The 17858-nt window shown below is 49.7% G+C and overlaps 1 protein-coding gene across 1 annotated transcript; it reads left to right on the top strand.

The window, feature by feature from the left end:
* Window positions 1–9521: 9521 nt before the first annotated feature.
* Window positions 9522–17795, top strand: PPP2CB (protein phosphatase 2 catalytic subunit beta). The gene is made up of 7 exons (XM_064711403.1): window positions 9522–9754; window positions 13995–14204; window positions 14392–14565; window positions 14778–14867; window positions 15488–15649; window positions 16468–16586; window positions 17039–17795. Exons 1-7 carry the CDS (start codon window positions 9653–9655, stop codon window positions 17109–17111), a joined length of 930 nt encoding a protein of 309 aa, XP_064567473.1. The 5' UTR covers window positions 9522–9652; the 3' UTR covers window positions 17112–17795.
* Window positions 17796–17858: the final 63 nt, after the last annotated feature.

The raw sequence follows: 17858 nt of genomic DNA, 5'->3' as shown, positions 1-17858 counted from the left end.
TCAGTTGTTTTTTGGAGACTGGGCAAGTTGCTGAGGATGTTTAGGTGAAAATCTAGAGCAGTGGCTGGAGCAGAGTTTTATAAATGCCTTTAAAATCTGGAGCTTGGGTTAAAGGTGAGGTCACGGGCAAGCAGAAGCTTTTTCTCCTAAAAAACCTGTAATAGCTGTTCTTTTTAAAAATTTAACAAGGTTGCCACTCCAGGTAGAGGCAGAATTATAAGGAGTGTCACACACAATGACAATGTATCCATAGGAGAAACTAAAGCGGCAGAAATGCAGCGCCACGCGTAAACTTCCTGGTGAGAGCCGTGCAGGAAATTACTGAGCAATTGGACACGGTGTCCTAGCATTAGATTTATTATCCACTTCCAAATCATCTGCCAAAAATCCTTTCCATCGGAAGACAGGAAAGAACATGTTATAAAAAGACCTGGAAAAGGAGTCCTTTTGGCACGGGAGTTCTCAGGCTGGTAATTGTCCATGCCTTCAGTGTTTGGGTTTGGTCTCAACATTGAGGTCAACGCTACTTAAGCCAAATGTGATCCCAGTGCCTACATATGGCACATGCTGAGATGTGCCAGTCTTGCAGGATCACTCCTGGAATACAGTCCTGGAAGATGCTTCTTTGCCCAGTCTACTGCTCAGTGATTGCTTTTAATCCCACAAGGCTCCAGCATCACTTAGGGAAGGCTGGCATGCTTTTCCCTTTTTCCCCCATGATGGACTTGTTCCTTGCTGGATGGCAGGGTCATGGCCACAACCACATGCTTGTGTACATTCCCCTGGATATATCATTCCAGAAGTTTCTTGTCTGGATGGTGGACTGAGATGGTGATGTTTCCCCACCATGCACATTGTTGCTCTCCTCACTGCAGGGCATTGCTCATATCACACTGCACTTCTCCAGCTCCCACATCTTTTCCTTTCTTTCCAGTTGTGTACATCGATATCCCCTGTATGCACAACCTTGCTCTTTGTGTGTTAAATCCAGCTCTTTCTGGCAGTAAGGGAAATAAGTGACATGAGTTGGTAGCTCTGTTTTCACTCCTGGGATATTAGTGTTCCCTGCTGCTGGAAAACCTAGTGCTAGGTCTCTGAGGAGAAACATGTCTGCAGCTGTACCTGCAGCATCCCCAACAGATCCTGCCAGCTCCAGCAACTCAGTACTTTTGACTTAAAAAGAGCTTTCTCCATAGAAAAGATCCACATCCACCTTGGACGCGCCAGATGTTACACAGCCAGATGTTGCCTTGTACAACACTTGGGAGAGTTGGTGGTCCTGTGGTGAGTTTTTTGGGGTGCTTGCTGAAACACAGTGAGAACTAAAGGTTCTGCTTTGTGTGAAGAGGGATCAGGCTGGGTGATGGGGCAGTTGGTGGGAAGTGTGTGTTTACCGAGGGAAAAGGGAATGCCTGTCATCTGTTGGGATGAATCCTCCTTTCCCAGCCTCTCCCCAGGAGCGTGCTGATTCAAAGTCCTTCTCTGGAGCTTTGTTCCTCATGAAAACCAGTGTTTACCAGACCGCCTTCATCGTCTTGTCCTTGTGTTCGTTGTCCTTTGGCAGGTAGGGTGGTTAAGAGAAACAAGCCAGCTTAATGCATGGTCAGGAAGCTGCAATTAACGAAGCAGACCACAAGTAAATAGGTAAATAGGCTAAGCTGTAAGATAGCGTGTAAGAGGAGGCAGTGTGCCTCTGCAAAGTGCATGATAAGCATCGGCCAAGCTTGTTGCAGACACTGGGCAAGGCTGCTTTCGCTAGACTTTGAGTATCCTAGTTGCAAAGGCTCGTCAGTGTTCCTAAAGGCTCTTGGTTTTGGAGTGGGCTCGTCCTTTGTTTTCTGTGCGCCGTGACCGCTTGCTTCCCGAGCGGGTTCGTAGTGATGGAGTTCATGGAGCTGTTCTTTATAGTAGCCTAAAAGGTGTCAGTCGTTTGCTCGTGTGTGTTCACAAGCTGAGCCGTGGCGTGATTTGAAGCACTTTTGGTGTGGCATGTGCAGTTGCAGTGCTGTCTGTTTTTAATTTCCCCCAGGGTAGCGTCCCCGCCTTCCCCCGTGTTTCGGACACTGAACCAAACCAACGCTGGGACTAGCACTTTAAGTACTAGCAGTCACTTTGCTTTGGACTAAACTGAGCACTGCACTTTTGTACCTACTGTTAGCACTGAGTTTTCAACTCTCTTCTTTTCCCCAGCTATTTCCCCTCCTAGGCGCAGTGTAAATTATGTAGGGGCCATCAGAAGAAAATTTCGAGGTGTGTTGGACCACTGTCCAGTGCCTGATTTTCATTACATATCCATTAGCCACCTGAGAGTAGGGAATTTACCCATCCAAGTTTATTTTACACGACAGCACCAACATCTACAGGCAGACGTGGTGGTTGTTGTAAACTTCGAGGTCACATACAGACCCAAGGGCATGGCTTTTAAAAACACCAAAGATGCAGGAGAAGTCTCAAAAGGGATTGGGATGGTGCAAGACCATCTCCTTGGCACCTGGAACTGAGCGGCGCGGGAGCTCTTGTGTCTGGTATGGGACCCCGGTGAGTCCATGGGACAGCCCAGCCCAAACCAGTCTGAGAGCCTGGTGCCAATAAAGGCTGTGCTCAAGCCACTGCAATAAAAGCCATCATTGTGCCTGCACTGAAAGTGCTGTTGGGATTGGTCGTGGGCTTCAACTGCAAAAGGCATTTTGAAGTAAAAAAGATTTACAGACCATTTGGAAGATGGAGCACAATAACCCTGGGGTTTGCTGTTGGATTTGGAAAGCGTTGTTAGAAGTTGATCAGCTCTCATGTTCAGAGGCAGTTCAGATGTGCTATTCCTGTTAAATTCCTGTGGTATTTCCATATGGAAGGCCAGGGATCAGAGCTCCCTTGCCAGCAAGAAAGCAGCAGGGTAGAGTTAGTAGGAAACATAGTCAGAAATCTCTAGGATTTGGAATGGTGATCCCTGGGATGCTGAGTAATCTGGGTTTTACTGCCCCAAACCACCCACTCCCAACCACCTGGTGAGGTTTTGCTCCTTTAAAAGCCCCTGTGGGTTTTCCACAGCAGCAAATGAATCATGGTGGGTATGAGAGCCCCATGTTCCCTTCATGCCAGGGTACCCACACTTGGGACTGCTGCTCATCATCCTTGATGAGCCCACAGTCAATCCAAACCCTTCTCTGGCAATCCTCCGTGATGGGAGTTTCTCCCCGGTGACACTTGATGGATAAACCCTGCCAGTGCAGCGTGATCAGTGAGAATGCAGAGAAGGGAATTAGGGTTTCTCCTTCACTGCTGCTAGCAAGGGGCCAGCATGGAAATAACCTTCAGCAGCAAAAAGAAATGGGTGTGTTGGGTTTCCCTGTTGCAGCAGATGGAGGCGTTTTCCTAAACAGCTCCAGTTTTAGTGGCTGGTTTTGTTGGCTTCCTTCTTCAGGGGCTTGGATATTCATTGGGAACCCAAGGTGGTTAAAAACCCCAAATCTTGAGCAACCCCAAGTATTATGCTCTTGCATCCTCTGTCACGGATGTAGAAACAGAAATAAAATCGGCATTTTGTGTGGGGTTGGTTCTCTTTCTTCTTCCCCCTCCCCCCAATCCCCAGCCAAATTATCCCTGCAAATTTAGCTTTAAAGAAATAGCACCAGGCGATGCTGCTGCTCTGTCTGAGCCCCCAGAATTATAGTGGCTGAGGGAACAGCCCTTTCAGAAAGTACCTTGGTGACTCAGAGCCCACATCCTGCTCACTGTCACCAGGATAAAGGCAAACCATTTGGAAAATCCCCCCCACCCCCAGCAAGCCCACCAGTCTCACTGAGTCCTTGGAAATAAGCTTGGGAGAAAGGGGGATGTGGAACAGGTATTTTTTGTCTTTTTTTCCCCCTCAGGTGTAGTTTTTTGTCCTTTGGAGATGGCATCTCATCCTTTGGGAAGGTAGAATTAAGTGTTTTCTCCTGCCTGTCACATTTGAGGCCTGAATGCAAATCCTAGCACAGCACCCTTTCCTCTGGAAGGACCTTTTAGGTGGAAAAAAAAATTTTTAGTTGTTTGGGTTTTCAGTTAGCTCGTGGGAAGCGCATTGTAACAGCACACAGGCAATGCTTTACCAACCTTTTCTGTTCCTCCAAGAGAGACTTTTTAATTTACTTCAGTAGTTTAGAGTTTGTTTCCTTGAAAGTCTTTTTGGACCCATGAAAATGCCCTTGAAATGAGTCAAGTTTATCAAAACAAAATTGTGCACACACCCATGCACTGGCCCATGTGTTCGTGCTTGTCTCCCTGGGTGTGTATACACTCAGAGAAATAGATTTCTTCCCAAAACATTCTTTTTTAAATTTTTTTTGGGTTGGTTTGGTTTTCTTGGGTTTGTTTTTCCCCACCCCCAGGATATTAACCAAAAGGTGTTTTAAAGTCATGGCATGAAAACTCCTAAATGTAAATCTGAGTACCTTGTGATGCTAATTAACAGGTTTTCTCCTGAAACTTTATGTGATGCTTAATATTTTCCTTAGGAGGTTTTGTTTAATGTTAGATCATTGTTCTGGAGGATGTTGGTCCTACTGGCATTAAACTAATGGAAATAAAATGCATGTGTTACAAGTGTAGAAACAGTGAAGAATTAAGTGTGAACTTACTGTACGATACTGATTCTGTTTTCAAACAATCTGTTTTGCTGTTCAATAGTTGACATATGGAAATGCCAATGTACTGTAATTTAGCACTTTTCCAATGGACCCTGTTCTCACTACGCCTGAGGGAAGAAGCAGCTTTGGCATGAGGCCGACTGAGGGCAGCTCCTGAACCCTTTTCTGCGTGTTTTGGCAGAAGTGGCCAGGTGGAGTGTCAATTTGAGGTTTTCTCATCACTTTGGTGGCTGCCACAGGGCAGAGTGGGGTGGCTCTTCCATCCCCGTGGCCAAACCAGGACCACTGTGCAGCTTGGTCTGGTGAAAAGGAGGGTGGAGTTAGATGATTTTTAAGGTCCCTTCCATTGTGGGATTCTGGGATTCCCTGATTTGGGAGGATGGGCTGGTGGCACTGTGCTCCACCAGTGCATCCCCCCAGGAGCCAGGCTGGGCTCGGGCTGTCTGAGCTGGGGCGGGAAAGCGGCCGAAGCAATCCACAGTCCCTGAAATCCAAGGGCAGAAGGGCCAGCTCAGCAGCCAGCCCTCTGCAGCCCAAACCCTCCTTTCCTAGTGCTAACAGGGCGCAAAGTGTTACTTGTCATGTACTGTACTGAAAGGGTTAATTGATCAGTGACTGTATTGTACTGTATGAAAACTCATGAATTGCCTTGTATTGTTTCTAATGGACTGTTCCATGTATCCCCACTGCCCCGTTGTTCCCAAAGGACTTTGCATGTGCTCAGTTGGCTCCTCCAAACTCTCTGGTGCTAACTCCTCCCTGTCTGATGGTGCTCCTGCGGACACCAACTGACCACATGCCCGTCCCCAGCTTGAAGTCCACCACGTCTTTCTCGTCTGTTTGTATCACACACACACACACATATGAGAAAAATTAAGGATAAACTTGAATTTGTTTCAAAGCCTCATTGACAATCTAATGTTTTCTATGTCTGCTTTTATTTTGGGATGGTTTTTCTAGAAAGCAGCTCGCCAGCACCTTCACCCTAGGAGGGGATTTTGCCCTGTTCACTCCTCTGGCATCTGCAGTGAGCTGCTCCCTCGCTGGCTTTTCAGGCTCAGCCACTGGAGCCAGTGAGGAAGAGGAGGTGCAGGTGCCTTCAAAGCTGCCCAACCCTAAAAAGCAGCTGGGATTCTCGGGGCTGCTCGGTCCAAACATAGGTGGGTGGGTACTGAGGGTCTTGGAGGGGATGAGCCTGCCCCTTGCTTTGTGGCAAAAATTGGCTTTTAAGGAGAACGGAGGTGGAAATTTAGAGTCCCAAAGGTGCCTCCGTCTCCTCCCAGCATCATTCCCGAGCCTGAGGTTTTCCAGGTGACACCCACCTCGGATGGCGTGAACAGGGCCACCCCCTCCAACCCCCCACCCTCATGCGAGCTGCTTTTTGGACAAAATGAAATCTGACTATATTTTATATCGATTTGAAAACAAAGTCTGATATTTACCCCTGTTCTCAACTGAATTTGCATATTGTTGTTTGCCACGATATTTGTTCTGTCCTCAAATAAATTTGCTTACTTGTGTAGTCTTAACTGTCTGCTCGGATTCTTACCATCAGATTTACCCCTGCTCCAAGGTGCCTGCACCACAGCTCTCCTTTGAGCGCTTGCCAGGGAGAAGAGAAGGAAGTTTTTTCCGGGAGGGGGAATCATTTCAGGCTGTAAATGTTTTTCTCTCCCTTATCTCCCATTCATCTCCCCGGGGCTTTTCAATTTGATGCCCTTTCCCCCCCGCAATCTTCCATCATCGGCTTCTTCTATCCGGGTAAGTGCGTGGCAGAGGAGCGGCTGTGCCTCAGCCCGCTTCATCTGAGCGATAGAATTGTTGCTAACACATTTTTTCAGGGTGAGGCATTTCCGACGGCAGTGCTTTGCATTTGGGAACGGAGGGATTTACGGCCGCGAGCTGCGGGCACCGCCGGCTCTTCCTGCACATCGCATTAGCGAGACGCTGGCATCAGTCACCGGAGCCGGCGCGGCGGAAGGCAGTGCCCTCCGAAGGCTGCAAACCCGATTTGCACATGCGTTTCCAGGGAAGTAATCAAATCAGCCGGCAGGCTCGATACAGGGAATAGGCAAATGTTCCAGATTCGCCTGCGTTTGCAAACAGAACCTGTTGCAAGGCTTGCAGGTTTTGAGGTTCCTCCCCAAAATAGCTGTTTGGGGATTAAAATTGTTCCAGGCTGCTGCAGGAGGACATTTTTTATTCCCTGAAAGATGCAGCTGTGTCCGAGAGGAACATTTTGGGAGGATCCTTGTGAGGGTTTGGCTACTCTCCTTGCTTTCGGAATCCATCCCTGTGCATACATCACAGCAACAGAGTCCATTTTCAGAGATTCATCCCCCTTCTCCTGGCAGCATTCCCCCTCTCTTTGCCTCTTTCCTCCCCTCTGACTTCTCCCTGGCTTTTGTTCCCAGTTTACCAAGATGTTGTAATGTTCCCTGCTGCTCCTCACAGTGCTGCCCATGGGGATAGATGCCATCACGGGAAGGAGGGAGACAAATCCTGTGGGGAAACCCTGGGAGAAAGAATCCAGGCTTCCACAGAGGCTGCTGCCAGGTAGGTTTGCCTCCCATGCACTGCAAAAATGCTGTGTCTGCACCCCAAAATGTGTTTTAGCCACTGGGTGGTCCTGTGCTCCCCTGCACCCTCACAGGGGGGTCAGGGGCCCTTGGAGCAGCTCCCACTGGGTTTGTGCACCCTCATCTGCTGGCAGAAGGAAGAACTTTACTGATTTATTTCATTTATTCACTGTGGGGTGGGTTTTTATCCTCTCTAAAACACAGGAGTCCAGCACCCTTTGGGAAGCAGTGGATAAGCCCAGGCAATGCCTTCCATAGGCATTGCTGTTTCTCCTGTGTTCTGTATCGCAACCTAAAAAAACGAGTTTCAGTGGAAAAATCACAAGAATAAGAAAGCAAGGTACCCCATGGGGGGGTTTAATGTTACACAGCCAACAGTAACATATTTTTTAATAAAGTGGCCTTTTATGCCACTTTACCAGCATTGCCTTTTTAGAAGGTTCTAGCAGAGAAACTAAAAGATTTTTAGAGAAGGTGGTGGAAAATCCTGCCTTCATTAATTCCCTCTGGGTGAGGCTTGTCAGTTTTCCCTGCCAGGGAGCCTGATGAATGTCCCCACTGCTGCTGGGAGACTCTGCAGGCTCCATCCCTGCCACTCCTTTGCAGGAAAATCCCCAGCTGATCCCACGAGCTCCCTCTTTCCAGCAAACCACGTCCTGTTGCTCTGGGGATGCTCCTGGCTCAGGCTGTGAGGTTTTGCCAGAGCTTTGCTGAGGACCTGCCATTGGATCGATACCTCAAAACCTCTTTATTCCTGACAGGGAGCCAAGAGAAATATCTCAGCTGCACCTTTCCATTTAAGCTTCCCCTATTAAACATTTTAATGGTGGCAAGGAATCAGTAAATAGAAACTTAGCACCACAGCATGCATGTCCATGTGGGCTTTGTTTGCTCAAGTTAAATCACGAGGAAACCTCCAGAAACTGAAAGATGGGATAAAAGCTGCTTTTGGTTTAAGGCTGACATCCTGAGGCTCAGGATGCCCTTTTTTGGGTCATTTTGGACAAGGCAGGGGTGATTTTTATTGGGGGTGCTGGATGCCATTTTTTTTGGGTCATTTTGGACAAGTCAGGGGTGACTTTTATTGAGGGTGCTGCTCTCCTGTAGGCTTTGGACTGGGAAGATTTATTGTTCCCTGCCACAAGGCTGGGTTTGCCTTATCCCATGGCTGTTCTGTGCTGCAGTGTCACAAACATGGGCAATATGGTCAGAAATGATCTTCTGGAAAACAAATCAAACATCCAGAGGAGTGTGAACACTTCCTGGCAACTATCTTTCCTGGGAACTGGACTGGTGAGCAATTGTCATTTATAACAGTAGCCACAAGGTTGTGTTTTATGTAAATTGCTCACTTTTACTTTGCTAGCTGTTTTTAGTTAGAAAATTTACTTCAGGGATGTGATGTTGTGAATCCTTTCATTTTTGGCCCCCTCAGTTCAGGGTGAATTCCTTAAATCTGTCTGTTTTACCCAGCGGAGATGAAGGGAACTGTGACCAGCATGAGTGCTCCTGGTAGGAGAGCCTGAGCAGCTCCTCAACAAAGCTCAGCCTTCCCATCTGACATGAACAAACACACCTCATGGACTTGATCTACCTTATCCCGCTAAAAATCCCAGGGAAATTTCCCCTCAGAGGTCTCCCAAAATCCTAGTTCCTGCTCTGTGGACACTCCAGATTGTGGCAGTGTCACACCCTCAGTTGTTGCATCTCTGTCATAATATTGCTGCTCCATTTGGCTACAGGGGAGACAGCAGAACGAGTTCAAAGGAGAGAAATAAACAGCACTAGGTAGGAATTCGTGCAGGTCTGTCACACTTTAAAGCTGAGGGCAAGGTGACTAGAGTGCCAGATTGTAAGTAAATATAATAATTTTACTGCTTACATTCACTGATCGTGTATCATATTTGGCACATCATCGTACACGTGATGAAAAAAAAACCCCTTCAGTTGTGATTATTGCCCCACAGTATTTCACGGGAATATGGCGAAAGGAATGAACACCGCACATTCACTGAGGGGCAGACAGAGACTGTTACATTCCCAAGCTCTGCTGCCAATGCTTGCGACTCGACACGCACAGCGGGCGCAAACGCGTGTAAGGTTATCCTTTTCCCTTAGACAGAAGGGAGCAGTTTATTCCTTTTTCCTTTGCCGAGCGCAGCCGCCATAGCCTCATGCAGCCGTGAGGGGAGGGGGCGGGGCCGAGCTGAGGGGCGTGGCCAGAAAGGAGGGGCCTGGCTCTGAGGCCGACTCAGCGCGCCGGAAGCATCGGCGCGCGGCGCGCGCGGCCGTGGGCGTGGCCGGAATTGCGCAGCAGCCGCGGCAGGCGGGGGGCGCCGCCATTACGCGGAGCGGAGCAGACCCGAGCGGGCCGCGCGTCCCCGGCCGCCGCCGGCACCCACAGGCGGGCCCGGGCCTCGGGGGGCCCGCCCGGCCCCCCTCGCCATGGAGGAGAAGGGCTTCGCCAAGGAGCTGGACCAATGGATCGAGCAGCTGAACGAGTGCCGGCAGCTGAGCGAGAGCCAGGTCCGCAGCCTGTGCGAGAAGGTGAGTGCGGGGCCCGGACGTTGGCAGGGCGGGACGGGGCCCGTGGTGTGTCCGGCGTTGGCAGACGGGCTTGCGGCCGGGGCGTATCGGGCTCTGGGGGGCGGCGTGCTGCCTGTGGAACACTGGGCCTGGCGAGAGCGGGTGGTGCCCGCGGCATATCGGGCTTTGGGAGGCGGGGATGCGCCTGGCGGGATATCGGCACTGGGAAAGCGGATGGTGCCGGTGGGTTTGGGGTGAGCGGGATGGTGCCTGTGAAGTATTCGCCATTGGATGCCTGGAGCGGTTTCTGTGAGATTGGACATGGCGTGGCCAGGTCGGTGTTTCTGGAGTATCCAGCGCTGGGACTCCGGCGTGATGCCGGTGGGGTACCCGGTGTGCCGCACAACATGGTGGAGCCCCGCGCTGAAAAATCGACTCCCAGTCAGTGAGGAAACCCGCTGGCTTGGAGGTGGGACCTCGGGAAGCAGAGATGAGACCCAGAGAGACTCCCCGCGGGCTGAGGGGACCAAAATAGAAAGAGGAATGGCTGGGTAAAGGACACTGTCGGCTGTTCTGGACAGGTGTTGGGAAACGGTGCTTGGGTTTGTTTAGTGGGGAATGGGAAAAGCCTTTTTTTCCCATCAGGAGAAAGGTCCTCAGACCTGTGCTGGATGTTGTCTGAGTAGTCTCTCAGCACTGCAGTCTGTGACTAAGGGAAGATTTTCCTTGCCATATTCTTCCAGCAGTGATCCTAGCACTCCTTAACCCCCAGACAGCTTCTGTTTCCTTCTCTTCTTTTTCATTTTTTCAGTCCCTTGCTAGGGCTGTCTGTTTGTTTTGTGACTCTTTCTCCAGAGCTCCCTCAGTTGTGAGGGAGCTGTGGCTGTTCGGGAAACTGGAGTAGTGGCTGGACACACAGGAAATAGGGAGAAGCTGGGTGGGAGAGCTCAGCTGGAGGTGGGGAGGGTGTTTGTCCTTCAGGAGGCAGGTGACAGGGAGGTGTGTCATCTGTCACAGCACCTCGTTCTTCCAGGCTGCTGGAAACTGATGGAAACGACTGGGGCATGAAGGAAACACTGTGCCCTGCACTGACTTGGCTTGTTTAAGTTTTGGGGAGTGGTTGGGTCACCCAGGAGAGGAGCTTACAAAAACCTCTGGGTGTGCAGCCCTGCCACAAAGCTGGTTTAGTTGGTTTCCTTGAAATTATATTTGGAGAAATCCTCTTCTCCCGAACACTTTCTAGCACTCTTGTGTTTGGAGCTGATTTCAGAGGGGCCCAGTGCAGTAGTGCCTTTTGCCTCAGGTTTCAGTGTGTGGGTGAACTGAGTACTAAAACAAAAAATCAAAATGAAGTGGGGGAAAAAAAATCTATAAAAATCCAAGAGTTATTTGTGTGGGTTATTCTTGGTTTACATACTGGCATAGTGGGCAGTGATGAGGGAAGAATTGGACACAATGGAGGTGTGCCTAGTGACTGTGTACGCTTAAAAGTTGTTGAAATTTGCAGCTGTGAAAGCAGCGTTCTGTCCTCAGCTGCCCAGTGGTAACCTCGTTAGGGAGCTGATCTGCCCCTGTGGCTCATACAGGGGTGAGGTGAGGGAGGTGCTGTTCCTCACTGTGATAACGTTGTTCCTATTCTGTTGGTGTTCACAATGGAAATTAGCTCAAACCCTGCAGAAATTCAGAGGCTGATAGAAGGATTAATTCCTGTCACTGCTGGAGCACACAGGTGAGGGAGTTGAGAGCCACCCTGCTTAATCCAGGTTTTTCGCCAAGATGATGAACTGGGCTATGGAGGAAGGCAGGGAAAAGGCTGTCTCCTGACTTAAACAAGCAGCCATCCATGGCCATTCCTCTCCTTGCAGCTTTTCTCTCCTCTCCTGGCTCTTGGGATGACACGGTCCCGTTGCAGGCAATTCCTTGTGCTGTGTTGTGGCTGGCAAGGTTTTGTCTCTCTGTTGGTGGTGCTGGTTCCGGAGCACCTGGGCGCCTTGGCAGAGGCTCTGGGTGTCCCCTGTTGCCTCATTCCTGAAGGGTGACACAGCTCCATCCCTCCCATCCCTCTGACTCCCATCCCACTTGGCTGGTTCTCCTTCCAGCCAAGCTCCCTGAGGTTCAATATCCTCAGCCCACTTGGTGGTGCAGTAGTTTGGACTGTGGACATTGGTGGGTTCGAGGTTCAGGTGAATTTTGATCCTAAACTCCATGCCTGGCTTTGGATTCCCAGAGAACAAGCCTCTGTCGGTCAGACCAAGCTGAGGGAATGAATCCTCCAGAAGGAATGGAGTTTTTCCTTTCTCCAAGACTCTTGAGAAGCACCCAAGGAGTTGAGGTGATGGGCAAGCTCACAGCCAGCAAATGGGCTGCTCCTCAGAAGCTCTCTGAGCACAGACAGGCAGCCATTGGTTGGGTTTATTTAATACAAGGGAGGTTTATTTAATAAAAACACCTAAAAGCTGCTGCTTTTTATCTTGACCTGGATATGGTTTTCATCCAGCGCAAGTGGGACAGATGCACAGGAAGCTGATACCATTAGTCACTGTTTTCTGCAACAAAGGTAGCTAAATTTTGACTTCTAAGTCACAGTTATTTATTAGCCTCCTGGATTAAGTGAGTGCTGATGATGCCAGGCAGCCTGCTTGCATCAGAGGTTTTCATTTTTGCTTTGTAATAGTGCTTTTTATTTTAAGTCATTTGATGGCAGTGTTCACACTGCAGGCAGTTAGTCACTGCTTTTCTTGGGGTGTTTTTGTTGATGCTGAGCATTTTGAGAGTCTTGTTCTGCATTAGAAAATGATCACGTAAGGGCAAACTGGGGCTCCCCAGCCTGATGTAAGCCAGCTCTGCAGAGTTCAGATGACAGCCTGGATGTGTCCATGTGCACCTATGAGTGTCCTGCCCACAGGGTGAGCTAAAATGGGTACAGGGGAACAGCTGCTTGGCAGCACAAAGAGTCACTCCTGTCACCTGCCAGCTCCTCCTTCCTCATCAGAGGAAACTTCTGGGTTCTCCTGGCACTGACATTTCAGTTTGTGGGCTGGCCCCCCTTCCTGGGATAGGTTTGAAGGGAGCCTGTTTGCCCTGTTCCTATGGAAAAGGAGCCCTGCTGAGCTCCAGCTTGGAACAAACCCCTGCCTGTTGCTTTGTGCAGCAGCCAGAGCACAGGGAGCAGCTGTTTTGTGGGTTTATATTTGTCTCTCCCAGAGGGTGGAAGCTCTCCGAAGGCGCTGTAAATGCTTTTAAAGACATGCGAGCAGAATCTGAGTGCTACTACTGCACTCACATACAACATGTTCAGCAGTTCCCAGGCACAGCCCATCTCAGCAAGTCCACGGGCAGGAGGTGACTTTAAGGATCCCTCAGGTTAGGTTCTCTGCAGACAGCATGCTGGATACAGTCCAGACTGTCCAAACTGCTTGGGTTGTAGTTATTCCTTCCAGATACATGTTTTTCTGAAGAGAGGCAAGGCAGCAAACATTGGAATGGGAATGCAGGTGTCCTCAGAGGGTATCCTTGGGAAGCAGCTATCTTCTGGCAGCACAGGGTGAGCCTTAGCTCATCCTGAGCTAAGGGATATGGCAGGGAATACCCAGATCATCACCTGCCTGTGACTGCTCAGTGCTGGTGATCTTCCAGCCCTTTTGTTTGGATCAGATGGAGCCATCCTGTGGGTGTTCCCTGTGCCTCAGATGTGCCAGGAGCGCTGATCAGCATCAGTCAGTGAGCTGCAGGCAGCACAACAAACCTGGTATTTGATAAGGATAATGAGGTGGTGCAGATAGGCTACATGGCATGGTTGTAATTAGCAGAGGAACTGCTGGGTGTGGAAGAAGAGATGACTAAATCCAGGGATGCCATCCCTCCATCTGTGGTGGTTTTGTTGCCAGCTGGGTACAGCCAGGGAAGCTGGTTGTGGCTCCATATGTTCCAATTGCCTCTGTCTTTGCTTTCCAGTTGTATGTGACTCGCCTGTAGAAGTTGCTGAACTGTTGTGCTTGGAAGAGGATTGGAATTTTGGTGGGCAAAATGTGCCCTGGGCAAGGAAATCTAGCCTTGCTGTAGTAAACCTGCTCACCCCCCTGCACTGGGATTTGGGAAGCATCCCTTGTCTGTGCTCACCCACCAAACTCTTTTCCGGTGGTCATCTTGGGCTGTGGGGATGACACCAGGTTTCCTCCATTGTGGGAATACAGCAGAATAACATCACCTGCCTCTGGAGGATCTTCCTCCTTTTGTGTCCTAAACATGCTTTCCTTGCCAGGCTAAGGAAATCCTTACCAAGGAATCCAATGTGCAAGAGGTACGCTGCCCCGTCACCGTCTGCGGGGATGTCCACGGGCAGTTCCACGACCTCATGGAGCTCTTCAGGATCGGTGGCAAGTCTCCAGACACAAACTACCTGTTCATGGGAGACTACGTGGACAGAGGCTATTACTCAGTGGAGACAGTGACTCTGCTGGTGGCGCTGAAGGTACGGCTTGGGAGACTGGGGATGGGAGCTGGGAGCCATTTTCTCCTCCCAGTGACGCTGCCGTTGGCTCGGGCATGACGGGTGTAAATGGATCCGTGCTGGGAGCAGAGTGCAGGGCTACTGTGGGTGATATTCCATCACTCCTTGTTTCTATACCTGTGCTAAGGGAGGTTCTGTCTGCCCCCAGGTGCGGTACCCAGAGCGCATCACGATCCTGAGGGGCAACCACGAGAGCAGGCAAATCACCCAGGTGTACGGCTTCTACGACGAGTGCCTGCGCAAGTACGGCAACGCCAACGTCTGGAAGTACTTCACAGACCTGTTTGATTACCTGCCTCTCACAGCTCTAGTAGACGGCCAGGTGAGTGTGGTGTGAGGAAAAGCCTCTCTTCCCTCCCTTTCTGCAGGCTGTGTTGTGTGACATCCAGAGGAACAGTTCCAGACAAGCTCCTGTAACTTGTGATCCCAGGATAAGATGGCTGGGGTTGGGAATGAGTGTTAACAGAGTTAGACCCAGCTGGTTTGGAGGTCATTGCTCCCACTAAATGGATTGTTCTTTTCTTTCTGGAACAGATATTCTGCCTCCATGGTGGCCTCTCTCCATCCATAGATACACTGGATCATATCAGGGCTCTGGACCGCCTGCAGGAAGTTCCACACGAGGTAACAGAATTCAGAAACTTAAATATCTGCTGGTGGAAAATGCAAATGTTTTCTCACGTTGCAGTCCATTTAGACATGTGGTTACACATGGATTATGGCCTTTCCAGGAGCTAGAGCAGATAAACATTTGGGCAAAACACACATAAGTCAGTGTGCTTTGATTACAGCAGCCTACATAAGGAGAGCTGTGGGGGTTTCACAGCTGTTTTCCTTAGAATCATGGGATTTTTGGGCTTTCAGTCTGACTCAAAGAGCGGGATTTGGCAGGGGAGGGTGTTTACTATCTTCAGCCTCCTCGCAGAGGTGGTTGTGAACTGACAACCACCATGTGAAGCCACATTGTATCACCATCCTTCCTCCCCAGCCAGCCCAGCCTCCCTCCTGTGGTGTTGCACCTTGTTGCAGCTTCCTGGGGCATGAAACCTGAACTGAAATCCACCTTAGAGCTCTGCGGGCAGCTGGAAGTTTTGTTGGGAGTGGCTGGGGCTCACAGACGTGTGCTCAGTAAACTCTTCATGTGCCTTGCACTGAGCAGGACGTGCTGGCAGTCTTGCTGCTGTAAATAAAAAGTGTTTAAGCACCTTGCCAGTGGTCTAACAGAGAGCTCCTAATGTTCCCAGGGTCCGATGTGTGATCTGTTGTGGTCGGACCCGGATGACCGCGGCGGCTGGGGCATTTCCCCACGTGGTGCTGGCTACACCTTCGGGCAGGACATTTCGGAAACCTTCAACCACGCCAATGGTCTCACACTGGTCTCCCGCGCTCACCAGCTGGTCATGGAGGTAGGGCAAGCACTGCTGGCCAGGGCTTCCAACACAGGGGCCCACGGGGTCTGCTCTGGGACACCTTCCTGTCGCAGGTTTGTTGGCACCTTTTACATAGGTCAGTACCAAAGAGAGGCTTTAGTCACATGGAGACAACACAATAAAGTGAAGTGCTTTGACCTGCAGCCTAAATAAGGGTATGTTCTGGCCTTTCCAAGCAAATTGCCCCCTCCAAGTAAATTGCCAGAGGGGCTGTGTCACGCCCTGTTTGTGGCAGGAATAATCTTTTTCTATGCTGGTTTGTTCTTGCTCAGACTGCTGCTGCATCCAACAGCCTGTCCCATAGTGCTCAGCAGTCAGATGTGACAGGGATTATGCCATTTTTGGCTCTCTAAGGCTATTTTTGGATGTCTTGCTGGAAGAATGCCAGGTGGGTCACTGGAGCAGATGCCTTTTTAAAATCTAGTGCAGGTAGATCCCTTAAGCAGAACTGTGTGTCAGAAGTCAGTGGCATTCAGCAGGCAAATTGTCACTTGTGATGGAGGAAAGCTGAAGGCATCCCTAAAAATCCCAAGGCTTTTTAGTGGTGCAGTCCATAATTTACAAGTGAGGAGGGGATGATCTCCTGTAGGCTGCTTGAAGCTGGTTTTGTGAGGTACCTGCTGCTGCTTCTTGTGGTAAAGCACCTATTTTGAAATGAAACTAAGTCAGTTGGAAATACTTCAGGAAATCTGTACTTTCACAAGTGCCTCAGAGAGTTTCAGGCCTGAAGAGGAACTTTGGAGGGGCTGAGGTTTAACAGAGACCTTTTGTTTTTCCCTCTCTGTCCCTGGCAGGGTTATAACTGGTGCCACGACCGGAATGTGGTGACCATCTTCAGTGCCCCCAATTACTGCTACCGCTGTGGGAACCAGGCTGCTATCATGGAACTAGATGACACTTTAAAATATTCCTTGTGAGTATGCTGCCTTGGGCTGGGCTCTCCTTCTAGCCACTCTGTGAGGAATGGCTGATCATTCCCAAAGGGGTTCTTCCATGAAAAGCCAGCTCAGACCACTCTGGAATTAACATGTGCTCTGCCTTAAAGTAAGCAGTGAGTTAAGCTCCTAAAAGCTTCTCTTCCTGGCTGTCTGGAGAGTTGGAGCTTTTGCCCTTCAATCTCTTTATTGCCTAAGCTTGATGGAGAGAGTAAAAACACATGGCTTTATCTATTTGTTTTCATCTTTGGTAAGATGAAGGAGAGGTCTGAATTGTGCGTGGTGACGGGCTGCTGGGTCACTGATGAGTTTTAACTCTTGTTTGGGGCTTGGAATGTTACGTACAGCAGGAGAAAAAGCCTGGTGTTTATCATGGCAGTGGAAAGTGACTTGTGGAGGAGGGTAAGTGATCCCTTTTTGTTTCCTGCAGCCTCCAGTTTGACCCAGCACCTCGTCGTGGAGAGCCTCATGTTACCCGTCGTACCCCAGACTACTTCCTATAAACCTCTCCCAACCTTTGTAGAAGGAAGTACACCTGGCATTTTAAAAGAGCAACAATATTTACATGTTTCTGTAAGAAATCAGGGTTCGTCTCAACTCAAATCCCCATCATGGACCAAAATGTGCCATACAGAGGACGAAGAGCATTTAGCACAACTTGAGACTGAATTCCTTACGACACTCTCTCTGTCCCATGCCCATCAGCCCGAAAGTCAGTTTGCCTGCTGTATTTGTAGTCATTGTTTTCCTTCTGGACTGTTCAGAGAGGAAAAGGTAACACTCTAACAACACTCATCTCCTCTGACGCTTCTTTGTACATTTTTAGTTCTAGTGTTTAACTGGCATGAATTAGAGTTTGTTTTCCAGGGAAGTGCACACTAACTTCATCCCCCACCACTCTTTATTTTATTGGAAAGACCGCTCAACTTAACTGGAGAAAGGAAGTGATTCCTGCTTGGGAGTACGTTGTCATAACCCAGATAAAAGTGTTCCCTTTTTAGCTCTATTCCCGTTCTGTGCTGATCCTGCCCCCCTTTTTTTTTTAATTGTTTTGGGGTATTTTGTTTATTTTGTTTTCTCTTTTGTTATTTCCCACCCCCCCCTTCCCCTCTGTATATTTGTCCTGGAAGTGCTTGCAATCCTTCTCGCTGTACCTGAACCAATAAACTCGCCGTTGTCAGCCCCAATACGTGGTGTCGTGCAGGGCCGGGCGGGACCGGGGCGGCACCGGGGGCGGTCCCGGGGCGGGG

Source organism: Zonotrichia leucophrys, chromosome 4 (genome assembly GCF_028769735.1).
Source record: "Zonotrichia leucophrys gambelii isolate GWCS_2022_RI chromosome 4, RI_Zleu_2.0, whole genome shotgun sequence".
NCBI lineage: Eukaryota > Metazoa > Chordata > Aves > Passeriformes > Passerellidae > Zonotrichia > Zonotrichia leucophrys.
Note: the sequence above shows the minus strand (reverse complement) of the source record. Positions and strands in the feature narration are given on the sequence as shown.

What these genes read in the sequence shown, in the direction of transcription:
- PPP2CB (XM_064711403.1), top strand. Translation starts at nt 9,653, where the DNA reads ATGGAGGAGAAGGGCTTCGCCAAGGAGCTGGACCAATGGATCGAGCAG. An exon ending in CAGCTCTAGTAGACGGCCAG is followed by an intron (nt 14,566 to 14,777) that starts GTGAGTGTGGTG and finishes TTTCTGGAACAG; the next exon opens with ATATTCTGCCTCCATGGTGG. An exon ending in CTCACCAGCTGGTCATGGAG is followed by an intron (nt 15,650 to 16,467) that starts GTAGGGCAAGCA and finishes TGTCCCTGGCAG; the next exon opens with GGTTATAACTGGTGCCACGA.